Source organism: Hirsutella rhossiliensis, assembly GCF_020360975.1.
Source record: "Hirsutella rhossiliensis strain HR02 chromosome Unknown scaffold00006, whole genome shotgun sequence".
Classification (NCBI taxonomy): domain Eukaryota; kingdom Fungi; phylum Ascomycota; class Sordariomycetes; order Hypocreales; family Ophiocordycipitaceae; genus Hirsutella; species Hirsutella rhossiliensis.
In genome coordinates, this window is record NW_025408672.1 from 2,871,234 (window position 1) to 2,891,951 (window position 20,718).

The window sequence follows — 20,718 nt, forward strand, 5'->3', positions numbered from 1 at the left end:
TGCGCCTCTGTGTCTGTCTCCGTCATGGAGCGTCGTCAGGTGAATGCATGCTTGCCGCTCCCGGCTTCCCCTGCAGGGATTTTGCGGGGCAAGGGGCGGCCCTGGCGCGCTGGCCGGCCGACCAAGTGCGCGGAGCCGGGTGCTAATTATTCCGGTCGCAGCCCCTCCGACCCTCGCCCCTGACCGTTGCCCGGCCAGACCGCTGGTGGGGCCGCAAGTAAATAAAAGGAAGCGCATGAATGAGCGACGACCTTCCTCTGGTCCTCTCCCCTCACAAACCGCTTCCATCTCCAAACCCGCTCTTCTGCCGCTTGCTCTCCCTCCTGCAAAGCGTCCTCGCTTGCCAAGCTCTCTCCCAAACGTCTTTCACGCACTCAAGTCCATTAGATCTCATCGCTCTCGCAGCCATTTGATCGCCTTGCCGACTTCGCCATCTTCGTGGAGGCACCTTCGATCTTCGTCGAACACTGCGCACAGAACACAAGAATACTAACCACCCAGGAACCTTTAGCTAGAGTCTCTTGGAACTCGTTCGACAACCACTGAAGCTCGATTCTCTGTCGACGCATTCACTTGCTACTCGTTTAGAGATTCCCAATAGCTGATGCACATCACCCCTCGCTCATCATGGCCACCGCATCAGTATCAACCCCCATCAAGTCCCACAAGGGACTCTTCTCGTCTCGCACCGCCGGCGGACGGATGCCCCTCACCCCTTCTCCCCGCCAAGCCTCCACCACCACCGTCCCCGTCAACCTGAACTCGTCCCCCTTCAGCCCCGAGGGCCGCGCCACCAATGACTGCCGCGGGTCTTCCAAGTCGACATATGGGGGAAACCTCATGGCACACCTTTCTCGACCTGCGTCCAGGGCCTCCCACAAAGAGTCGCCCAAGTCCAACATTGCCCGCGGCGTCCAGACGCCACGCAAGGCCCTCGAGCTGGGCGTGTCCGACTTTGCTCTGACCGGAACCGGCAAGACGCCTGCTAGCTCCAAATCCCGCAAGGCGCCGCTGCGCCAAAAGTCTAACAAGACGACTCTCAACTACAGCGGCGACCGTTTCATCCCCAACCGCGGAGCCAGCTCGGCCATTGCCAACTCGGGCTCGAGCAAGCTGAGCCTGAGTGACCGCCAACGCAACAAGAGCAGCAACGTCGAGAGCTCGACGGTATTGTCATCGGCGGCCGACGAGGCTGTCGCGGCGCTCGAGAGCCTCAACATCGACGACGACGAGGCGGAGAGCTACTCGCGGCCATCCCCCAATACGGTTGCCTACCAGGACTCGCTGGCCAGCGCCTGCGGCGTCAACCTGAGCACCCGGATTCTCGAGTTCAAACCTGCCCCCCCCGAGTCTTCCAAGCCCATCGACCTTCGACAGCAGTATAACAGGCCTCTTAAGCCTGCCAGCACGAGCTCTGCACAGCTGCGTCGGCGCATCGCCACCGCCCCCGAGCGTGTACTCGACGCCCCAGGCCTCATCGATGACTACTACCTGAACCTGCTCGACTGGAGCTCGGGCAATCAGGTTGCCATCGGCCTGGAACGCAGCGTGTATGTCTGGTCTGCCGAGGAGGGCAGCGTCAGCTGCTTGCTCGAGAGCCCCGCCGACACCTACGTCAGCAGCGTCAAGTGGTCTGATGATGGTGCCTACGTCGGCGTCGGCCTAGGAACCGGCGAGGTTCAGATCTGGGACGTTGCCGAAAGCCAGAAGATTCGCAGCATGTTTGGCCACGATACTCGGGTTGGCGTCATGGGCTGGAGCAAGCACCTGCTGTCTACGGGCGCACGGAGCGGCCTGGTCTTCAACCACGACGTCCGCATTGCCGAGCACAAGGTTGCCGAGCTCGTCTCCCACACGTCCGAGGTGTGCGGCCTGGAGTGGCGATCGGACGGTGCGCAGCTTGCTACGGGCGGCAACGACAACCTGGTCTCCATTTGGGACGCCCGGTCCCTGTCTGTTCCCAAGTTCACCAAGACGAACCACAAGGCGGCCGTCAAGGCCCTCGCGTGGTGCCCTTGGAATATGAACCTGCTGGCCACCGGAGGCGGCTCGTACGACCGTCACATCCACTTCTGGAACTCGACCTCGGGCGCTCGCGTGAACAGCATTGACACTGGATCTCAAGTCACGTCGCTGCGCTGGAGCCCCCACTACCGTGAGATTGTCAGCTCCAGCGGCTTTCCCGACAACTCGCTCAGCATCTGGAGCTACCCGACGCTGGTGCGCAACGTCGAGATCCCTGCCCACGAGAGCCGAGTTCTGCATAGCTGTCTCAGCCCCGACGGCCAAATGCTGGCCACAGCTGGTGAGTTGGATACCATGATGCAGCAGCCCCTCGAGCATGCACGAGGCTAACAAGCATTGCAGCTGCCGACGAGAGCCTCAAGTTCTGGAAAGTGTTTGAAAAGAAGGCTGGAGCCGCTGGAGGCATTGGCGGTGCCGGAGCGTCTGGCAAGGCCGACATGGTCAAGCAGATGACGATTCGGTAGACGCGTATCCTAACAAAGTCGGTGCACGGTAGGTAGATGGTTTCATTTGACCCCGGAATCATGGAGCGGTGAAATGGCAAGCAAGCACGGCGTTTTTGGGAGTTATTGGGCTCTCTTTGTCGCACGTGGTACGAAAGAGCTTCTCCACGCTGAACGAAGGCGATTGATGACGGGAACAGAGGATGAGCCACAACGGAACGTGACGAGGCATACGCTCTGCGGTAGAGAATGAGACGAAGTCGACTGAATCGCTATTGATGAAGATTTTGTAGATAGCATGCTGTACACAGGTGTGAGTCATGGGATTGCAATATGAGGTGACTCAAGGATCCCCTGGTGGCCTGACGACGAGCCAAGGCGGACCCCGAGCTGTGCAGTGAACGTTGAAGAGCTGCAATGATGGTGCCGTGCTTGTGCATTCTTGGTGGGCTTTCTCACACAGGCAAGGCAGATAGATAGATGGGTGGAGGACGGACAGCACAACCCAAAGTCGCAAAAGTGCGTGCGATAGGCACAGACGGATTAGGTAGATAGCCCACGGGTCGAGGCTGACTAAGCTCAAGAGCCTCTACAAGTCCAACGTCGACCTAGCCAAGGCAACTCTGACCACTACACCTCACCTCACCCAACGACCGACGACACCAAACGGCGAGACCGGGAGCGCGAGACCCCATCGCTGGAACCAAAACGCATACAAACCTCTAGCTTCGCCAGGCGCTGATCCTCTCGCAGGCATCTCGCTTTGTCTCCTATCGTGCTGTGCTGCTGCTCGCTCCCAGATAGCTGTGCCTCCCTTGGGCGGAATCAGCAGCGCTGCTCTTGGCGCGGCCTCGAGGCCCTGGACGAGGTGTTTTGAAAATTGCGACGCGGAAACGGGCTTCTTCTCTTCTAGCTAGATCAAGCGGCTCGCCACCACGACGAGCGACTGCGACCGACCGACCAGGGTGATTGAGCGTGCACAGCACCTCGGCAAGCAAGGGTTATCATGTCGAATCAGGCGGTCGGAAGCGTCTATCAATCCATCATTGAGGAGGTCATCAATAGCTCGCGAGTCGACTTTGAGGAGAGCGGCGTCGACGATTCTGTCTTGGAGGAGTTGCGCAAGGTTCGTTGCCTCTTCCCAGCCAGCTCCCTTTTGTCCCTCGCCGCCCAACAATCAACCCACTGCCCGCCTCTTTGCCCATTGAGTGAGGCGCGGTTGTTCTGGGTCTCCGTATGTGTTTACCCACCCATCCAGTTGCTACACTCGGTCCTTTTGCCAGAGGCGAGTGCCTGGATGGTTTGGACGAATAGATATCCTCAATGAACCTGGTCCCTTGGGCGGAGAGTGGACTGGCCGGAGCACAAGGATTGATGGGTCTTTTGGCCACGGACGGGCGCCCCTCACAAGGCTGCTTACCCCCCTTCCCTCCATCTCCTCCCTTCTCGTCTGCCGCGGCCAGCACCTTGCTTGCAGCGCTTCCTGCTCCCTTTTCCATCAACACTGCTGCCCTCTCTCTCCCTTGCCGATAGTCTGCTAGCCAGGAGGCAGACCGTTGGACCTGCTAACGCGGGACGTATAGGGATGGCAGCAAAAGCTCTCTCAGCTTGACGTGGCTCGCTTCCCATGGGACCCCAAGCCTGATCCGCCCCAGCCTGCTCAAAGCGCCCCCGCTGCGCCGGCAGCTTCCAGTCAGAGTCATCCTCAGGCACAGTTCACCCCTGAGCTGTCTCTGCCCAACGTGGGCACGGCTGACGGAGCGCCGGCGAACGGGGTAAAGCAGGAGCCTGGCGTTGTGAGGCAAGAAAACGTGAAACAGGAGCCTGGTTCTCAGCCGAATGCCTTGGCTCCGCAGCCCGGCTACAATGGCATGGAAAACAAGAACAGCGTCGCCGCAAACAGAGCCGCCCAGCAGCTCCAGTTGCAATACGGCATGCGGGCTGCTGGCTCTATCAACGCCATTCAGGATCGCATGGGACAGCAGCAGCCGCAGCCACAAGCTCAGCAAGCGCCCGGGCAACCCATGGGCCAAGAGACGGGTGATCCTGCGGGTCCCCAGCAGACGGCAGACGCAGCCAATCACATCAGCAACGGGCAGACGGACGGAGCTGGTGACGAGGATGGCCTCGAGGGGGTTCTCCTTCAGCGCGGGGTCGGTGGCAACTTGCATGAGCTAGGCAGAGTTGAGATTGATCGCATGCTGCACGAACAAATGGCCATCAAGGCAAAGGCCATGGAGGGTGGCGGCTTGATGGTGCCTCTCAAGGAGGCTACCGGACGCTCGGCCAAAGTGGCCAAGCAGCGAGGCAAAGGCAAGGGCGTCGCCGCATTTGACGGTGGAGACGACGACGACGACGATGACGTTGATGACGAGGACGCTATCAACTCGGACTTGGACGATCCCGAGGAGGATCGCGACGACGACGAGGTTGATGACGAAGGTCTGGGCCACATCATGCTTTGCATGTATGACAAGGTCCAGCGCGTCAAAAACAAGTGGTATGCTTGCTATCCGGGCTTTTCCCACTTGGACGAGGAGAATCTGACACGTATCTCGCCAGGAAATGCACGCTGAAGGACGGTGTGCTCACGGTCAACGGCAAGGAGTACGTCTTCCACAAGGCCACTGGTGAGTACGAGTGGTAGGTTATCAGGAGTCAGGGGTCTGGCTAGACTCGGACGCTCCGGTGCGGGCAAGCAGAAGCGGTACACAGAGGCGACGCGGCTGCCCAGGCCCGCACAGGAAAAGCAGCGACGGTCACGCAAGATTCAAGACAGGATCAGATTGAATTGAGATGGATGGAGGGTTTCCCTTGACGACAGGTGGTGCGGCTTGGGAAAGAGTGGATTTGCAAGAGGAGTCGGCGTTTGCATTCGCGATTTCATTCTGTACTGGTGTATTATAAGAAGACGGGGCGGCACAGTTTAAAAACCGACAAGTTGGTATTCGGAAACAATAAGAAAAAGAGAGAGAAAAGAGAACGAATGCCCCTGGCCTCTAGCCAAGGCTCGTGAGATGGCGCCTCGACGATGCCAAGGCGGCCTGAGTTTGATGACTGACGCGCGAGACGGGCGGCAACCGAGATTGCAAGGGGGCTTTCAAGTGGTCTCTCCGGCCGCACTGTGCTGCCTTTGCATGCCCTGGCAGCGGGAACACGCCGACAGTCCCCCTTGTCCTCGCTCGATGGGCGATGCGGGCCGGGCGCTCGCTCTCGCGAAAGGCCGGGGACTGAAGCAAGCGGGCGGCGCTTGGAGGTGGCAGAGGGAGGACGCCCTCTCATTTAACGCCCTTTCCTCCGACCGCCCCACAGCCCTAGGCAGACACGCGGGGCCGGGCATGATGCGGGCGGGCCAGACGACTGTTTTGCGCCGACGGAGACGAGCATGGCAGGCCGGGGTCAAACGGGGGCGGGCGGCAGTTGCGGTGAGCACCCGACCTGCTCGTGTCGCGTATCCGTGGCTCCGTCTACGCCTCATCGTCTTTTCGCCCGTGCCCGGAACGAGGAAGGCAGACGAGGAGGGCAAACGAGGAGGGCAAACGAGGAGGGCAAACGAGGAGGGCAAACAAAGGACACGGGCGACGGTTCGCTCCGTGCAAAAGGTACATGGCTCGGGAGAACCCCCACGCGCGCCACGTCCCCAAATCGACCCGACAGTCTGGTTCGGCCAATCACGTCAGCGGGGCCCGCCCGGACAGCAGGGATCCGCCCGAGGGCCTCGGAGATTTCGCTTCCAGTGCGGTACGCGGGTGTTTGTGGCTCCCCTCGACCGAGCCTGTCTGTCGTTGTTGCCCGCTTCGTCGTCGGATGCCGAGCGTGGGAGTGTGCTGGGCCCATGGGGGGGGGGGAGGACGGGACGGGAAATGGGGCGAGCCGTCGCCATCCCAGCGCGCGGCGGCGACCGCGGGTGGTCAACTCCTATGGACCCCGTCTCCCCTCCCAGGGGAAAAGAAACAGCCAGTCCGTCGTGCCGTGTCCAATCCTCGGCCTCGTCGACCAGCGCGAGATAACACGGGCGAATGCTGCGAGTAAACGCCGGACCGCCCGCTTGGCCCAGCCGACGACATCCCGGCCGCCGTCGTCCAGACAAGCATCGCCGGCCCGGCGCACCGAAGCGGAGGCTGCAGACATGATGGTGTGAGTGCGTGTGTGGGGGAGGGGATCGTGCGTGCATTGCACTACTGTCTATGCCTACGCCCGGGTCGTTTGAGCTGCCTACACCACCTCGTCTGTCCATGTACATGGTGTTGGGCCCCCATGCCAGGCCGAGTCCCTCCCCCTCGCGACGGGAGCTTGCCCCTCGGCCTGCATCAAGCCTGTTCCCAGAACCCCGGGCCAGACGCAAGCCCACTCGCGACTGGCTCATCGACGCTGCAGAACTGCCTTCACCACGCCTCTTCGTCGACGGGTGTTTCGCCGTCGGCCTGGCCAAGCGCATGCCGTTAGTCTGGTCCCGAATGACCAACCCTGCTCTGTCCACTGCAGCCGGTTCCCATTGGTAGGGGTTAGCCATCGTTGGGCTCTGCGCCTGTAGAGCGGCGAGCATTCGCCTGCTTACAGGCCATGTTCCTTTCGCCAAGATGCCAAGTCATCGTGCTGCTCGTCCCCTTGCCCGTGAAGCACTTACTTCAACGTCAGGGGTAAATTGCTCATCGATGTGGCCTGGTCCACACCCGTCTGTGAACCACGAGGCGAACCAACCATGTACATCTCTGCACTCTTGCTGTTCCACCACCTTCGACATTACGCATGTTCCGTCTCGTTGTGCAACGGCACCGCGCCACGGCCCTACCGGAGAGTGAGCGCCTTGTCGGATTCGGCCTGCGCCAGCACGGCACACGACGAACTCATCCACGAGAATCCCTCGCCGACGGGTAATGAGGACGGGGAATTTTCAGAAAAGAGACCGAGGCACTCTTGTAGCCTGGTTGGGTGCCAGTGCAGATCTGATCGACGCCCTGAGATGGGACGTGGCTTTGACAGTCCATAGACACAAACGCCTATGCCAACCCACAGTGTTGATACTTCAAGGGCACTGAATGACGAGCGCGAGCTGCAAGTGGGCAACTCGGAATTTAATTCCCACAGAATTTCCTTTCCCAGCCCAACGTTAAAACCAGTGTGATCTTGCACGAGTCAATGGATGCTGCTGCTCCGTCATGCCAATGCGTCTCACCATCAATGGCCGTGACAACACTCGGTCCAACGACTTCATTTGTCCGTCCTCCCTCGGGCCTGTCGGCCTGGAGGTCTCGGAAGATGGGAAGGCGGGATGGTAGAGGCCGATTCCTGACGAGCTCGCAAGTCGCTTCGACATGGTCGAGTTGCAGAGGCATCCGACGGCACCAGCGCGGCAGCGGCGCCGCGTCTGCTGCTTGTGAACAACTTCCCAGTAGTAAATTCCAGGACACACCATTCCGTCTTTCTTTTGCCATTTTTTGCTCCCTTGGGAAATGGCATGACGGAGACGCAAGACAGGTCGACAGCCTGCTGCAAGTTGGCCTCTGCTGACCGCCTCAGCCAACACACAAGTTTTCGCGCGCCTTCTGCACACCAAGAAAGGGCACCAACGACAGCATAACTTGACCCAGGGCATCGGGAAACTCTTGGGCAGAATCCCTTGCCAGAATCCCTTGCCAGATTGATCGCTGCCAGGATATGCTGTTGGCCACGGCAAGCAAAGCGGCCATGAAGCCGGCCGGCTCCGCCATCAGTCAGCATGACAACAGTCGGTGTACCAACAAGTTATGAGCGAGGAGAATCTCGGAAAGGGCGCGGGAAAGCTGACCCCGGCGGGCCAGGCGAGACGTGGTGGCCTGGACAACTGGTGTGCTGAGTGGCATGTCTCCTTCCCTTCTCCACCGCGACCAAGGTTGTCCTACACGGGCCCAAGCGCTCGGGAACGAATCAAACGCCGGAGCGAAGGCTTCAGCAGCCTGGCCGGGACAGGCATTGGACGAGGCGGCTTGCAAGGCCATGCAAGTCGGGCTGGTGACGTCTGGTGGCATGTGGCTGCGGTGTTGGAGGATGCTCGCGGCCGCAGAAGCCTGTCCATTTTCGCCAACTGGCCAGCGCTGTCGTGTTTCCCTCGTCGTACTGTAGAGCATGACCGAAGTGGGCGCGTATTGGATGCTCCGGAGAGCTGGAGATGCGACGGCAGCGAAGCCCAGGGGTCGTATGCAGCCACATCTTGGAAGCTCGCCCAAGGGATTGGTAGGAACATCTGCAGTGATGCAGTAATTAGGCGGCCTGGGAGGAAGGGGAGTTAGGCAGCAGGCAGCAAGTCTGCTGGTGGGATCAAGGAGCAGAGGGCCGGCTCCGAGACATCCATGGATGTCAGCAGCTGTCGAGGTCCAGGGTAGCCCAGGTGTGTCGGCTGTAGGTACAGTACATCTATCTGACCGCCCATGACCCAAGACCGGTACGGCAAGGCAGGTCTAGGCGGCTCAAGGTCGCTACCACCTCACCCAGGAGCCCCTACATAAAACACTTACAGTTCAGCCGAAAGGACCGACAGCACGGCACCGCCGACGGCAACCCGACGTCAGCAGCCCACCAGTCAGCGCGTAGGCATGTCACGGTTGGGACGACATGTCGAGGGTTGGTTCGTCGAGGCCGTTGGCCGGCGGCAATCAACGATGCGTCCATGCACCGTCTGGCGCTTGTTTACGGCGGCTAACAGCCAGAAGCCTCGACTCTGGCCGCAGCACGGAGCACCGCCAAAGACCAAAAGCGCGCCGGGTTTTTGGGGACGCGGATACCCCGTCTCTTTGCTCCCTCCTTGGCGCCTGGTCTCCGCGGGAGATGCGAATAGAGTAAGACGGGTGATGCAGGGCTGCCGTGGTGCAAGGTTTCACACAACAAAGTGTGTGTCCCCGTCGTCATGCGAAGCATGCAGCGCAACCCGACCCGACGTCGTCTGCCAGTGCTAAATACCAGGCCGACCTAGTCCGTGTTGGCATGGATGCGAAGATGCATCAACGGGCAACCCATGGTCTGCGCGCGCCTCAAAAACTGCACTTGTGCGGCCGAAAAAAGCCCACTGTTGGGCAGCATTGCGCAATCCAGAAGCAGAGGCGAAGCCAACATGGCTGGCAACGTCTCATTGTGTGTCCTCAGCGCAGATGGCCAGAGAGAGGCTATGTGCCAAGGCAGATGGGCGAATGGTTGCCGCCTTGCTGTGCATGCTTCGAGTTAACACAGGGCAAAGCATATGTCGCAGCGTCGGGGACGGGGGGGCGGTATACTCCGTACCTGCTCCGGAACTGTTGACGCTCTTCGGTGGCCGAGGGGCCGGTGGTCGACCAGAGCCTTGGATTCCCACGCGTCTGGGCTGTCTCGGCCTCCCTCCCCCGCGTCTCTGAAAAAGAAAGCAAAAAAGGACAACTTACGTACCCTGCTTAGATGCAATGCATGTTTCCGTCGGCTCGGCCATCTCTGTATGAGAAAGACTGGAGGAGGCCGCCGGCGGAAGACTAAAGTCAGCCGAGCTTGGGGGCCGCTTCCATAGGTAGGTACCTCATCCAGTAAGAATGAGTAAGGTACACTTTACATATTTTAGGTACCTACGGATACCTTGGAACGTAGGGTAGGTACCTAGGAAGGTAAGTACCCGAGAAGTAACAGGCCCTCAGTCCAGGTGCAAGTCGTCGGACCAACCATCCCAAGTTCTTACCATGGGTACCACAATAGGCAGGGTAGGTAGTTGCTAAGTTGAGACATGGACCGCAAAAAGGGGTGCATGGAATACCAGGTATGCAGTACATTGGCGCAGAAGCAACCTGGAGAAATGGAAGGGCTCTGCAACGGCGCGCGCGGTGACAGGGCTGGCAGGGCCCCCCCACACCAAAATGGGACGGCACGCTCAAAGACACGGCCCGACCCAACAATGCGCACTTTGTCCATCGACTAAAACTGGTTGCGGGACCCGCTGACGAGAGACGCGACACCCGAAGCCAGCGCACATAGTAGGGTCAGGTACTACAAGGCAAGGTAATTAAGTTGAGGTACCTAGGTAAGTCTTGTTGGAGGCACGGTACCTGCGAGAAGAGCGACCCAATTTCCAAGCCAAGATTCTTGCACACTTTCCGCCTTCTTGGCCTCCATTTTCATCTTGTTTAAAGGACGAGGTGGGGGGGGGCTGTTAGGCAGCGCTCTGCCTCATCTCTGGACCGTGGCTCCGTCGTCTGTTAACGCCGTGTCTCACCTACGCCAGCCGTCGCTCGCCGCTGGGGGGGAACACACGAGCCCAAGGGGGAATAACGGCCTCTTACGCACGCGTTTTTAGCGCACGGGTGGGTAGCAGAAGTGGGAACCTAACGAACTGCTGTACAAAAGTACGACTATGGGGCATCGTATTTTTTCTCTCTGGGTGAGCCCCACTGTCGAATTCCCTCGGAGCTCCCCAACCTACCTCCGGTACCTAGGTAGGTATTATGTAGGTATGTACATACAGAGGGATGGATAGTGATCCAGACGCCGGCTGCATGGGCTCGAGAGCAGAAATCGTCATCAAACTTCTGCAAGCAGGCCATGGTGCCTGCCGGCAGGTGATATATTGGGGGGCGGGAAGTGTACCGAGCAGCAGGTATCCTTTTGGCACCCCTTTGGTACCCGGTAGGTAGGCATGAATCGCGAACTATAAGTGTCCTTGGGTACGGGACCGGTGCCCATACCTGGATCCGCTCTATAGTACCTTCCATATAAGTTACCTCCGTCCCCGAGGCCTGATGCGCAGCTAGCAGATGGCTCGGGCAAGCCAGAGCACATGAAGAAAGTGACGCCCTCGGACAAGGTGGCGCGCGCCCGACCGCCAGTGCCTCGTGGGGAAAGAGCACTTGAACGCCGCCATGGCAGGTACCGCACGGATACAGCAAGTGAGGGTGAGGCATGTTGGCCTTTGCCGGGCAAGACGGAAGCCACGCCCTGGGCAGTACGGAGTAACTTACATGTCGCTCTACCGCTCTACCTCTTCAAGCTCCCTCCCCTGTGCTACCTCGACGAAACTCTACCCCCACGCCCCCGTCCAAAGGCCACGCCCACCACCAACCACCCATGCCTTTCATGCCACCCCCAATCCAATCCAGAGCGTACCTACTACCACCGCACATCCAGAATGTGCGAGCAGAGAAAACCTTACCGACCACGAGCCATGCCATCCGCCCCTTGATGCTCGATCCACGCCAGTCTAACCCCCCCCAACGACCGACCTCATGGCACCAGCGGCTCCTCCAGCGACCGCCAGCTTCCCACAGCCCGTCCTCGCGGCGCCAGACTCCTGACCGTCGCACACACGCGCCCGCCCACAAACTCTGTTCCCATCTGCGCGCCGCCTCCCCCTCGCTCAATTGTCCTCCGTCTCCGTCTCCGAGACGGGCTCGTCTGCCTTCATTGTCCCTGTCTGCTTGTCCGGCCCCTGCGCCTGCGCCTTGTCGCTCAATCCCACCCGCCGTCGCCCGAGACTGACACAAACGCTCTCACTCACCCACCATACACCATACATACATAGAGCGAGACGCGCGCGTGTGCGCTCCACATTCACAACACAGGCGCAGTGCTCTCCATGGTTGCCCAGACTTATTAGAAGCTCTGCCGCCCGCCTCTTCCCGACTGGCTTCTTCGAATTGCTCTTCGCCTCCGTTGGGCATCCAATTCTCTCGTCTCTGACAGGCTTCAAAAATTTTCACCTCGGCTTTGGCCCGTCTCATTGCTCTAAGTTTCTCCTCCGAGCCAGTCTTGCTGCCGACTCATTCAATGTGTAATTGCCCCTGAGCTTCTACTACCACGTTCAGCTTTGGTCCGCCAACATCGACCGAAGCTGGCTGGCTGATAGCACAGCACAGCACACGAGGGACCAACGCTTATCACTGCGAGACCAAGGAACAACTCATCAGGCTTCAGCTCGGCTTCCGGTCCTGCGACGCCCCGCCAACTGTCTGGCTAATTCTTCCTTCCACGAGCAAGCCTAGCCTCTCCAAGGCCTGACCTGAGTTGGCTCATGATTCGAGGTCCTCCTTCACGAGATATTGGTGGGCTTTCCCCTTTTGCTTTTCCTAGAGCCTCGTTCCCCTCATTTCCCCTTGCCGCTCGGTTTGTCTTACAAGACGTATGATTCGCGCCCAACGCTGGCTACTCCTACTCCTCTCGATGAGCTGGCAACCAGACTCCTGTGGCGCACCAGAAAGCTACCGGTACTGCGGTACTGGAGGATGCATGTTTCAGTGTGCCCTTCCCTGGTCATGCGTCGCCGGGTCGGGCATTTCCATATCTTCTCGAGTACCCCGGGCGTCAACTCCGTCACCCACCCATCCTCCCCTCCGTCCCTGCTCCTGGTCCCTTTCCGCTTGTACCCTGCTCATCTGACTCACTGCGTCTGCCTCGGGGTCTTGCACAAAAGGTTTCCGCTCCCTAGCAGTTCCGGATTTGCCCTTCCGATGACTGGTTCTATCAACCAAGCTCTGCCAACTCTGTGTGCGCCTGAGTCGCTTCATTGTGTCTGAGGGCGCACGCTTCTCCCCTTATCACTCACCCTTTCGTCTTCTCGCTCGGGATGCTAACATAAGCCTCGGGTCATCGCTGTCCAATCAGTTTTTCACCGAATCTGGCGATAGTATTCTGCATTGTTAGCCGTGTACAGTCGCCGTGAGCTTGCGGCCATCATGCCACACAATCCGTACGCGTCCCCGTTCTTCGACTGGCCCCGGCTTAGGTTTACCAAGATGGCTGCTGATCTCCGAACAGGATGGCGAGCCAACACCAGCAGCAGCTGCAGGGCTTCTGGGCGCATGGCCGGTTCTACGGCGGCTGGAGACCGAGAAAATACCCCTTCCCGATAGATGCTGTGGGCGCTCCTTACCTGGACCCTGGATGGCCAAACTCTGACCCATTGGCGAGCAGGAAGAGCTTAATAGGCTTGATTTGTTCCACAAGTTCTTCCTTGTTGCTCGAAAAGAAGCAGTATGTGGGCAAAACTTGAACTTCGGTCGACCTGCCAGAGTTTTGGACTTGGGAACGGGAACGGGAATTTGGGCCATCAACCTTGCTGAAGAGTAAGTCTTTGCGAAATATGAAGCCCGACCCCCATCGTGACACGTAGCTGACTTGGACCAGATTGGAGCAGCTTCCCGAGATTATGGCTGTTGATCTTAATCTGGTCCAACCGGCTCTGTGAGCGAACCTGCATCCAGTCACCGCCCGCCTGCTGACGAGACGCAGAATACCTCGCGGCATGGTCACGGTGCAGTTTGACATCGAGGAGCCCTCATGGGATTCTCTGATGTGGGACTGTGACCTGGTACATGTCCGAATGCTCTTCGGCAGCATTCAGACAGACCTGTGGCCTAGCACGTACCGCAAAATCTTCGAGTATGTGTCTTCGTGCCGAAACGCTCCACCCTCATGGCTGACGTTGACTTAGGCACCTGACTCCAGGCACGGGCGTTCTCGAGCATGTGGAGATCGATTGGGTCCCCCGGTGGGAGAGCAGCGGCGACTTCCCCGAGAATTCAGCGTTCAAAGAGTGGTCTGACGCATATCACAAAGCGCTGGACCTCTTCAACCGCAGCGCCAGAGTTTCCACGCAGCAGACCAGGCTCATGATCGAGCAAGCCGGCTTTTGCGACTTTAGGGAGCAGACTGTCCGCTGCTACGTGAACCCATGGTCTTCCGATACCTGGGAAAAAGATACTGCAAGGTGGTTTAACCTGGGTATGAAGCATGGCCTTGAGGCTATCAGCCTGATGCCAATGGTTGAAAGACTAGGTATGACGGTGGAGGAGGTTAATGACCTTTGTGCGCGAGTCAAGGAGGAGAACACCAAACTGCGGTACCACGGCTACTGTACAGTGTGAGTCTCGAATCCTATGACCTGCGTTGCCCAGGCGCACAAGTCCCGTTCCGCCTTTGCTCCATTGTCATTTACCAGTGGCGGAATCATCTAATGCTTGCTGCAGGTACATCTGGACAGCGAGAAAGCCCCCCAACGGGCCCCAACGGGGTTCACCATGGGGCCTCCAAGCCAGCACCGCCCATGCATGCCGGGAGGACTGGACAGCCAGGCAGAGTTTGAGCTCCACGTCAGGCAAATGAATGATGCCACTTGCATGGTAACGCGGCTATTGATGAGCAGGCACACTTGGCGGCTATGGACAACATCTGACGACGACTAATGGCCACTGGACTTCATGGACACCTGGCCCCAGCGCCATCCTGAAAACATGCCATTCTAACTGACAGATGAGCTTGTCGTCGCTACTGAGCTCGGGAGAGCCTCCGGTAGTTCTCGCCCGCGCATACTTGCAACATGAAAAGAAGATTTCTGACCACCCGCCCCCAAAATCCAAAGAGTCATTGTTGCTCGAGCCCTCGCGTGCCTCGGCTGCGTCGTTGAGGCTTGTAGGACTCCATGCTCGCATTTACAATGAGCTCCTTTACGTGAGGAGAAACGATGGAGGCTTTCCAGCCGCCTTCGGAAGTGAAGAGTGGCCCGTTTTGGCAACGCAGCCGCAATATGACCTGGCCCCGACAAGGCATTGAGCTTCTGATGCTCCGATCTTCGCATCCCGAGACGCCAGCGTTATTGCTATGTGAACGACTGCTTACTCTGTTACTGGCCAGGTACTCGTGGCGCCGTTTAATGGTCGCAGTCTCCGTTTGTCGTGCGGCAAAAGTTCTGTCAAGAGAGCGGAGACGGGCGAGTGTAACCTCGGCTACCCGCTGACGGCAGCATTTGAAGATCTGTTTAGGCTTCTGCAAGCGACGCTGCGGAGGATTTGGTGGCCAGACTGTCCAGGGCGGCGCTGAGGTCTTGCGTTTTGTTTGAATTTACGATGCGTATACAAAATGCCGACTTGGACGGGGAACTATGATACCCAGCGCGTTATTGCATCACCGCGAAGGGGTCGGTGACTGCGAGTAGAAAGGACGTGTCTATTTCGGGAGCGAGCATAGACTGGTATCGTCGTGGGGCAAGCACGGGGTGCTTATCTTGCTCTTGGTCGCTCGAGTCTAGTTTCGGAGGCGCGGCCTCGAGGCAACGAAGCGACAAAATTGTATGTGAATTGCGCTGATGCAAAAGACGAATTTGTTCCCTGTGTCATGATAGGAACATATCGGTCTTGATTCGCAAAGGGTACCCGTGGCGAGCGGCCGCTGCCTCTTCCGACCAGCTAACAAAACCAGGCGGTGTGCTCTGCAGCTGGCGTCACGGCAAACCAAGGCCAGCCAGGAGCCGACTTTTGCGAGTAATGGGCTTCACTCACCGAAGAGCGAGATCTTTACGAAATAGTAGTCGACAAATCAAGAGGGACGACGAGGGCTGAAATCACCTTCATCGCAGCGGTGACGCCATCTTGTCTATTCAGCAGACGCGTCGAGACGGGCTCCCTCTGCCTCACTCTGTTGATGAGCAGAGGCCCTGTGCTGGACTTGCCCGTATCTTGTTGGAGAAGAAAGAAGTCGCCATGGTAGCTGTGTGTCTGGTGTACAATGCATGGTGTGTGTGTTACAAATCAGGGAAAGGTAATTGCTCCCAGAAGAATGCGCCCTGCTGAGATGCAGGGTCAAAAGCGTACCCCATCCCAGTGAAATCATGATCCATCTTTTCAACAGCGCCACTGGTCTTTTTCGCCTTGGCCTTTGCCCTTTCCAGTCTCGGCCCAGCCGCGTTCCACGCCAGAGTCGGCTCAGTGGTGGTGACCAGGCTCGCCGCGGTAGCCGACGATCTTGAAACGGCCAATCATCTCGCCGACGGTGAAGAAGCCCAGGCACTCGGCGAGTACGACGCCACCGGTGGCGAGGTGGGCGGTGTTGAGGCTGCGGACCTGCTGGAGGAGGTTCTGGGGCGCCTGCAAGATGGAGCCGTTTTGTACGGAGCGCCAGAGGTTCTGGTAGTAGGTCTGGAAGGTGGCCATTGAGCTGCATTGCCGGTGTCAGATGAAGCTTGCTCGGGGGGAGCATGGGCGGAGATGGGTCTCTTACGGAGGGCTCATCTTCTGGCCGTGAAACATGATCTTGCCCATCTCGAGACCGACCTTGGAGTAGTAGACGACAAAGGGGGTTTGCCCTGGGGACAGAGGAGTCAGCAGCGGGCTTGTAGAAGGGGAAGGAGGAGGAGGCATACGCTCGACAAAGGCAATGAACTTGCCCGTGCGGCCGCCCATCTTGCCCAGCGCACTCGTGACACCCCTGGCGGCGCCGACAATGGCCGGGCCGGCGGCGGTGGTGACGCGCGACAGGCCCTGCTGAGCCCTAGCCTGGTACTCCTTTGCCTTGGAGGCCGTGTCCTTTGCAGCCTCGGAGACCTTGCTGGCGGCGGCGGAGCTCTCGAAGCGGCGAGGGGCGAAGCGCAGGGCGACGCGGGAGCGGAGGACAGGGCGGGCGAGCGACGACGACGCCATGGCCATTGCTGCGCTGCGTCTCGAAGAAAAGGCTGGCTTTGGCTTATCGAGACTCCGAGGGAGGCGGGAGAGGATCGGTCAGGCAATCGGAGCCGGGGGCGGAGCAATTGACTGGCGGACGGAGCTTCAGTCAATTGATGTCAGAGGTCGGTTGGGTTTTCGGGTTGGTTGGCCTCCTGGGGCGGAGGGAGAGGGAAAAAAAAAGCTCGGGAGGATTTGGGGACGTGATGTCCTCGGGGCCGAGGCGCTTAGCCGCTTTGGGAAGCTCGAGGTACCTGAGCTATTTGGCGCACTTGGCAGCTTAGGTACAGAGTATTAGGTACTTAGTAAGAATCACCGGCACCGCGGGTGATCGTTGCATCCATTTCTCGACTCTGCCCTGAATTGCTTGCTTGCATGTCAGAATAATTATGCCATTGAGCCCCTCTGCCCCTTTCATCTACCGCGGCAGAACTAAACAACCAACACAAAGCAGAGGCCACACGGTTCAGGTATGCTCATCTCCTGCCAAAGAGCAGTGCCCTCCCCGCCAGCTAATCGAAGCTCTGAATCTGCACCTTGATGGCGCCGCTGCTTGGATCCGCCGACGTCTCAAACGCCTTGAGCGCCTCTTCGAGCGGGAACCGATGCGTGACGAGCTTGGACAGGTCGATGACGCCGCTCTCGACGAGCCGGATGGCCCGCGGCCAAGTGTGGCAGTATCTGTACTGCAGCTGGATGTCCACCTCGCGCACGCTCGCGCGCATAAAGGGGATGCTGATTTCGTTCTTGCCGACGCCGATAATGAAGACCTTGCCGCCAAACTTGGACGCCCAGACGGCGGCCGCGATGCTGCTCTCCACGCCGGTGCACTCCATGGTCAGCGCGGGCTCGACGCCGCCGAATGACCTGACAATGGCCTTGGCAGCCTCCTCGGCCGACGCCTTCTCGACCTTGTGGGTGATGACGCGAGGACACAGCTCCTTGGCAAAGGCCAGGCGGCTCTCGGAGATGTCGGTGATGACGAGCGGACACGCGCCCGCCGCGGCGCAGCAGAGCAACGTGACGAGCCCGATGGGGCCCGCGCCGCAGATCAGGACGGGGTCTCCGAGCTGCATCTTTGCGCGCTGCATGCCGGCCAGCGCGACGCTCAGCGGCTCCAGCATGGATCCGTTTTCGTAGGACATGGACCCGATCTTGTGGCACCACACGGCCGGGTGGTTGACGTAGCGGCGCAGCAGGCCCGGTACGGGGGGGGTTGACCGAAACTCGACGCTCTCGCAGCCGTTGTAGCGCCCCGTCAGGCAGGGCTCGCAGGCGTTGCAGATGATGTTTGGCTCGACGGCCACGCGGTCGCCGACCTTGAGGTGCTTGACCGACGGGTGCACGGCAATGACGTCTCCGGCGGACTCGTGGCCGAGTATGTGGTCGCCTTCGACGACCATGGGGCCGATGCTGCCGTGGCGCCAGAAGTGCACGTCGGACCTGACAAGTCGGTGAGACGACGGCGTCGCGCGGACAAGAGCCCCGAGACCAAACTCACCCGCAGATGCCAGTGCTCCGGATGGCAATGGTGACCTCGCCGGGCTCGAGGTGGGCGCCGGCTTTGGCGCTCTCGGCGCTCGGCTCGGCCGCCGTGACCCAAAGGTCGTGCTTTGGGTTGGTGTACACCCCGATGTTGGGCTTCAAGGGCGACGTGGCCGTCCTGCCCGTGTCTACGCCGCGGCCGCTCTCAACACCGGTTGAAGCCATGGCAGCAGGGCGGGCGAATCGCTGCGTCGGGAAGAGCAAGCTCGTACAACGGCGCGCAGAGGCGAGTTCTCGGTGAGGACGTTTGCGTGCGTTTGCTCAATGGCCGGTGAAGCCTGGCGGGACTGCGACTCAAGATGGCGCGAGAGGAGGGTGTGTTGTATCAGAGCAAGCCCTCTGCGCGCAATGCAAGCCTACTGGACGACTGTGACCTTCTCCTCCCCCCTTCCCCCCCCTCCCGCGTTCTGATTCGAAACGCTCGTTGCGGGGGTGGTTGCACTCTCAGCCTCGGGCCACAAAGACCACAACGTTTGCGGCACCAATCACGGCTGGCCAAAGGACCGATGATCAATGCGCTACATATCGTGCGTGCACTGGACTGGAGGCCAAGAGCTCTCCACCCGTCCTCTCGTCCATCATCGCTTGCCTGTACTGTAGCGACATGTCTGGGTATTTTATAGCCGGAGGACCACCGGAGCTCCGTCGGCTGAGGCCGGGACCCGGGCGGGCGCGTTTCGGGGCCGAGGGCCGAGCCGGCAAAAGAGGGGCTTTTTTCTATCCTTTTTGGGGACCAGACTGGATTAGAAGACGGCTGCATGCTTGCTCCCTTCAACACTCTGAACCGCCACCAACGAACGACCAAAGCTGTCAGACCGATGTGAGGAGTCCCGTCAAGGCCCTCCCAATCCGCCCCCCTGGTGTGGTGGACCCGGCCCTTGAAGCGAGCAGGAGGGCGGCGCTCGTGGCAAGCAACAGAGTTTGCGTCTCCAGAGGCAAAACCCCGTAACCGGGCGACTCGAGTGCGGCCGCATCAGGCGACAGGCAGGCACCCAACAATCGTGGCATCATTGTGTGCCCGCGCATAGCTGGCTACGGTACTCTGTACAGCCGTGACATACAGTACCGTACTGTACACCCTTTACACACATGCTGTGCCGCGGAGCAAGGCAAAACCTGCACGTCATTCACGCCATCACACGCACACGCGCGGCACAGCTGCTGCAGGGGGCGCATCGCCGGCCGGACCATCTTCGACAGCGCTGTGCAGTGGGTGGGTGGGTATCAGCTGGCCGGCTCGACGGAGCCTTGGTTGGGACCCTCGCTGCCTTCCGTTTTCCCGCGCATGCATGGACGAAGATCCTCGAGGTGGTGTGTCTTATCTCTGTCTCTCGCATCCACCTCTTGGCCAGGTAACAAATCTGCCAGCGGCCGCCTCCTCCACGCCCGTCACCACGGACGGACGCGCGCCCGATTCTTCGGCAGCACACGCCAAAACAGTGTAATGGGAGTGGCTGGTCGACGTCACGCCTCGCTCGCTACAGGGTGGTCCCTGGCTATCCCTTGCGCATGACAGCCAGTTTCTCGGGACTCGACCGTCTCCACCCCCTCGGCCAAAGCTAGCCGGGCCAAGCAAGTCTTGGCTCCCCAAACTCTGCTCTGGGCCTTTCAAAAATTTCTCGTGTGAACCGACTGGCGCTTGTCCAACGAGTCGCCATTCGTCGTTTGGCCTGTTGCTGGCTGTTTGTACATACGAACCAACTTCGTATTTCTCTGTACCCGCAGAAAACACGCCGGCATGCCTGATGGCTAGCCGCCTTGCGTCATAATGGTGGGGGCTCAACGGCTAATGCTCCGCAACGACCCTAACCATGGGGGGGAAACATGCAAGCACGTCAGCTGAAGAGTGCTGAAGAGCCAACATGACATGTCGACCCCAACTGCTCCGTACGCAGGGAACAAATCGGCCGATTCCATCGTATTTCCTTTTTGAGTGTCTCACTTAGATACAGCGCAACGAGTCTCCGTGAAACATTGGAGCTCTCTGCCCTCGACAACACCACACTCCTGCGTCCCTTGCCCTCGTCGCTTCGCGTGCGACGCTTGAACCCGACGCCGCCAGCTTCCTCAACCCCCTCGTATGACCAATGTGCGAAAATAATGTCTCGCCGCCTTGTTTATCATGGTGCTTGGTGGCGACGGAACCTGTTTGTAAACGCCTTCGCTCGCTTAACATGTGCCGAAACACCAAGTCCCATCGAGTCGTCGTCGTTGTGTCTTTGGTACGCCGTTGAGTGCGAGGTCATGTGCATCAGGAGTGAAAACCGAAACCCTTGTTCCCCTCGTCC

The 20,718-nt window shown here is 59.4% G+C and overlaps 5 protein-coding genes across 5 annotated transcripts; 3 read left to right on the forward strand and 2 right to left on the reverse strand.

The window, feature by feature from the left end:
- Positions 1 to 627: 627 nt before the first annotated feature.
- Positions 628 to 2,489, forward strand: HRG_06535 (WD repeat-containing protein slp1; the record flags this gene model as incomplete). Its single annotated transcript, XM_044865006.1, has 2 exons — positions 628 to 2,305; positions 2,368 to 2,489. 2 exons carry the CDS (start codon positions 628 to 630, stop codon positions 2,487 to 2,489), a joined length of 1,800 nt encoding a protein of 599 aa, XP_044719946.1.
- Positions 2,490 to 3,474: 985 nt separating this feature from the next.
- HRG_06536 (transcription factor IIA, alpha/beta subunit domain-containing protein) lies at positions 3,475 to 5,115 on the forward strand (the record flags this gene model as incomplete). The annotated part of the gene is made up of 4 exons (XM_044865007.1): positions 3,475 to 3,594; positions 4,052 to 4,243; positions 4,304 to 4,968; positions 5,031 to 5,115. 4 exons carry the CDS (start codon positions 3,475 to 3,477, stop codon positions 5,113 to 5,115), a joined length of 1,062 nt encoding a protein of 353 aa, XP_044719947.1.
- Positions 5,116 to 13,126: 8,011 nt separating this feature from the next.
- On the forward strand, positions 13,127 to 14,317 carry HRG_06537 (methyltransferase domain-containing protein; the record flags this gene model as incomplete). The annotated part of the gene is made up of 6 exons (XM_044865008.1): positions 13,127 to 13,140; positions 13,209 to 13,308; positions 13,365 to 13,516; positions 13,578 to 13,634; positions 13,683 to 13,832; positions 13,885 to 14,317. The coding sequence occupies 6 exons, from the start codon at positions 13,127 to 13,129 to the stop codon at positions 14,315 to 14,317; spliced, it is 906 nt and encodes a 301-aa protein (XP_044719948.1).
- Positions 14,318 to 16,150: 1,833 nt separating this feature from the next.
- Positions 16,151 to 16,870, reverse strand: HRG_06538 (mitochondrial ATP synthase G subunit; the record flags this gene model as incomplete). Its single annotated transcript, XM_044865009.1, has 3 exons — positions 16,151 to 16,382; positions 16,446 to 16,530; positions 16,588 to 16,870. The coding sequence occupies 3 exons, from the start codon at positions 16,868 to 16,870 to the stop codon at positions 16,151 to 16,153; spliced, it is 600 nt and encodes a 199-aa protein (XP_044719949.1).
- A 527-nt stretch (positions 16,871 to 17,397) lies between these two features.
- HRG_06539 (alcohol dehydrogenase groES-like domain-containing protein) lies at positions 17,398 to 18,595 on the reverse strand (the record flags this gene model as incomplete). The annotated part of the gene is made up of 2 exons (XM_044865010.1): positions 17,398 to 18,328; positions 18,387 to 18,595. The coding sequence occupies 2 exons, from the start codon at positions 18,593 to 18,595 to the stop codon at positions 17,398 to 17,400; spliced, it is 1,140 nt and encodes a 379-aa protein (XP_044719950.1).
- Positions 18,596 to 20,718: the final 2,123 nt, after the last annotated feature.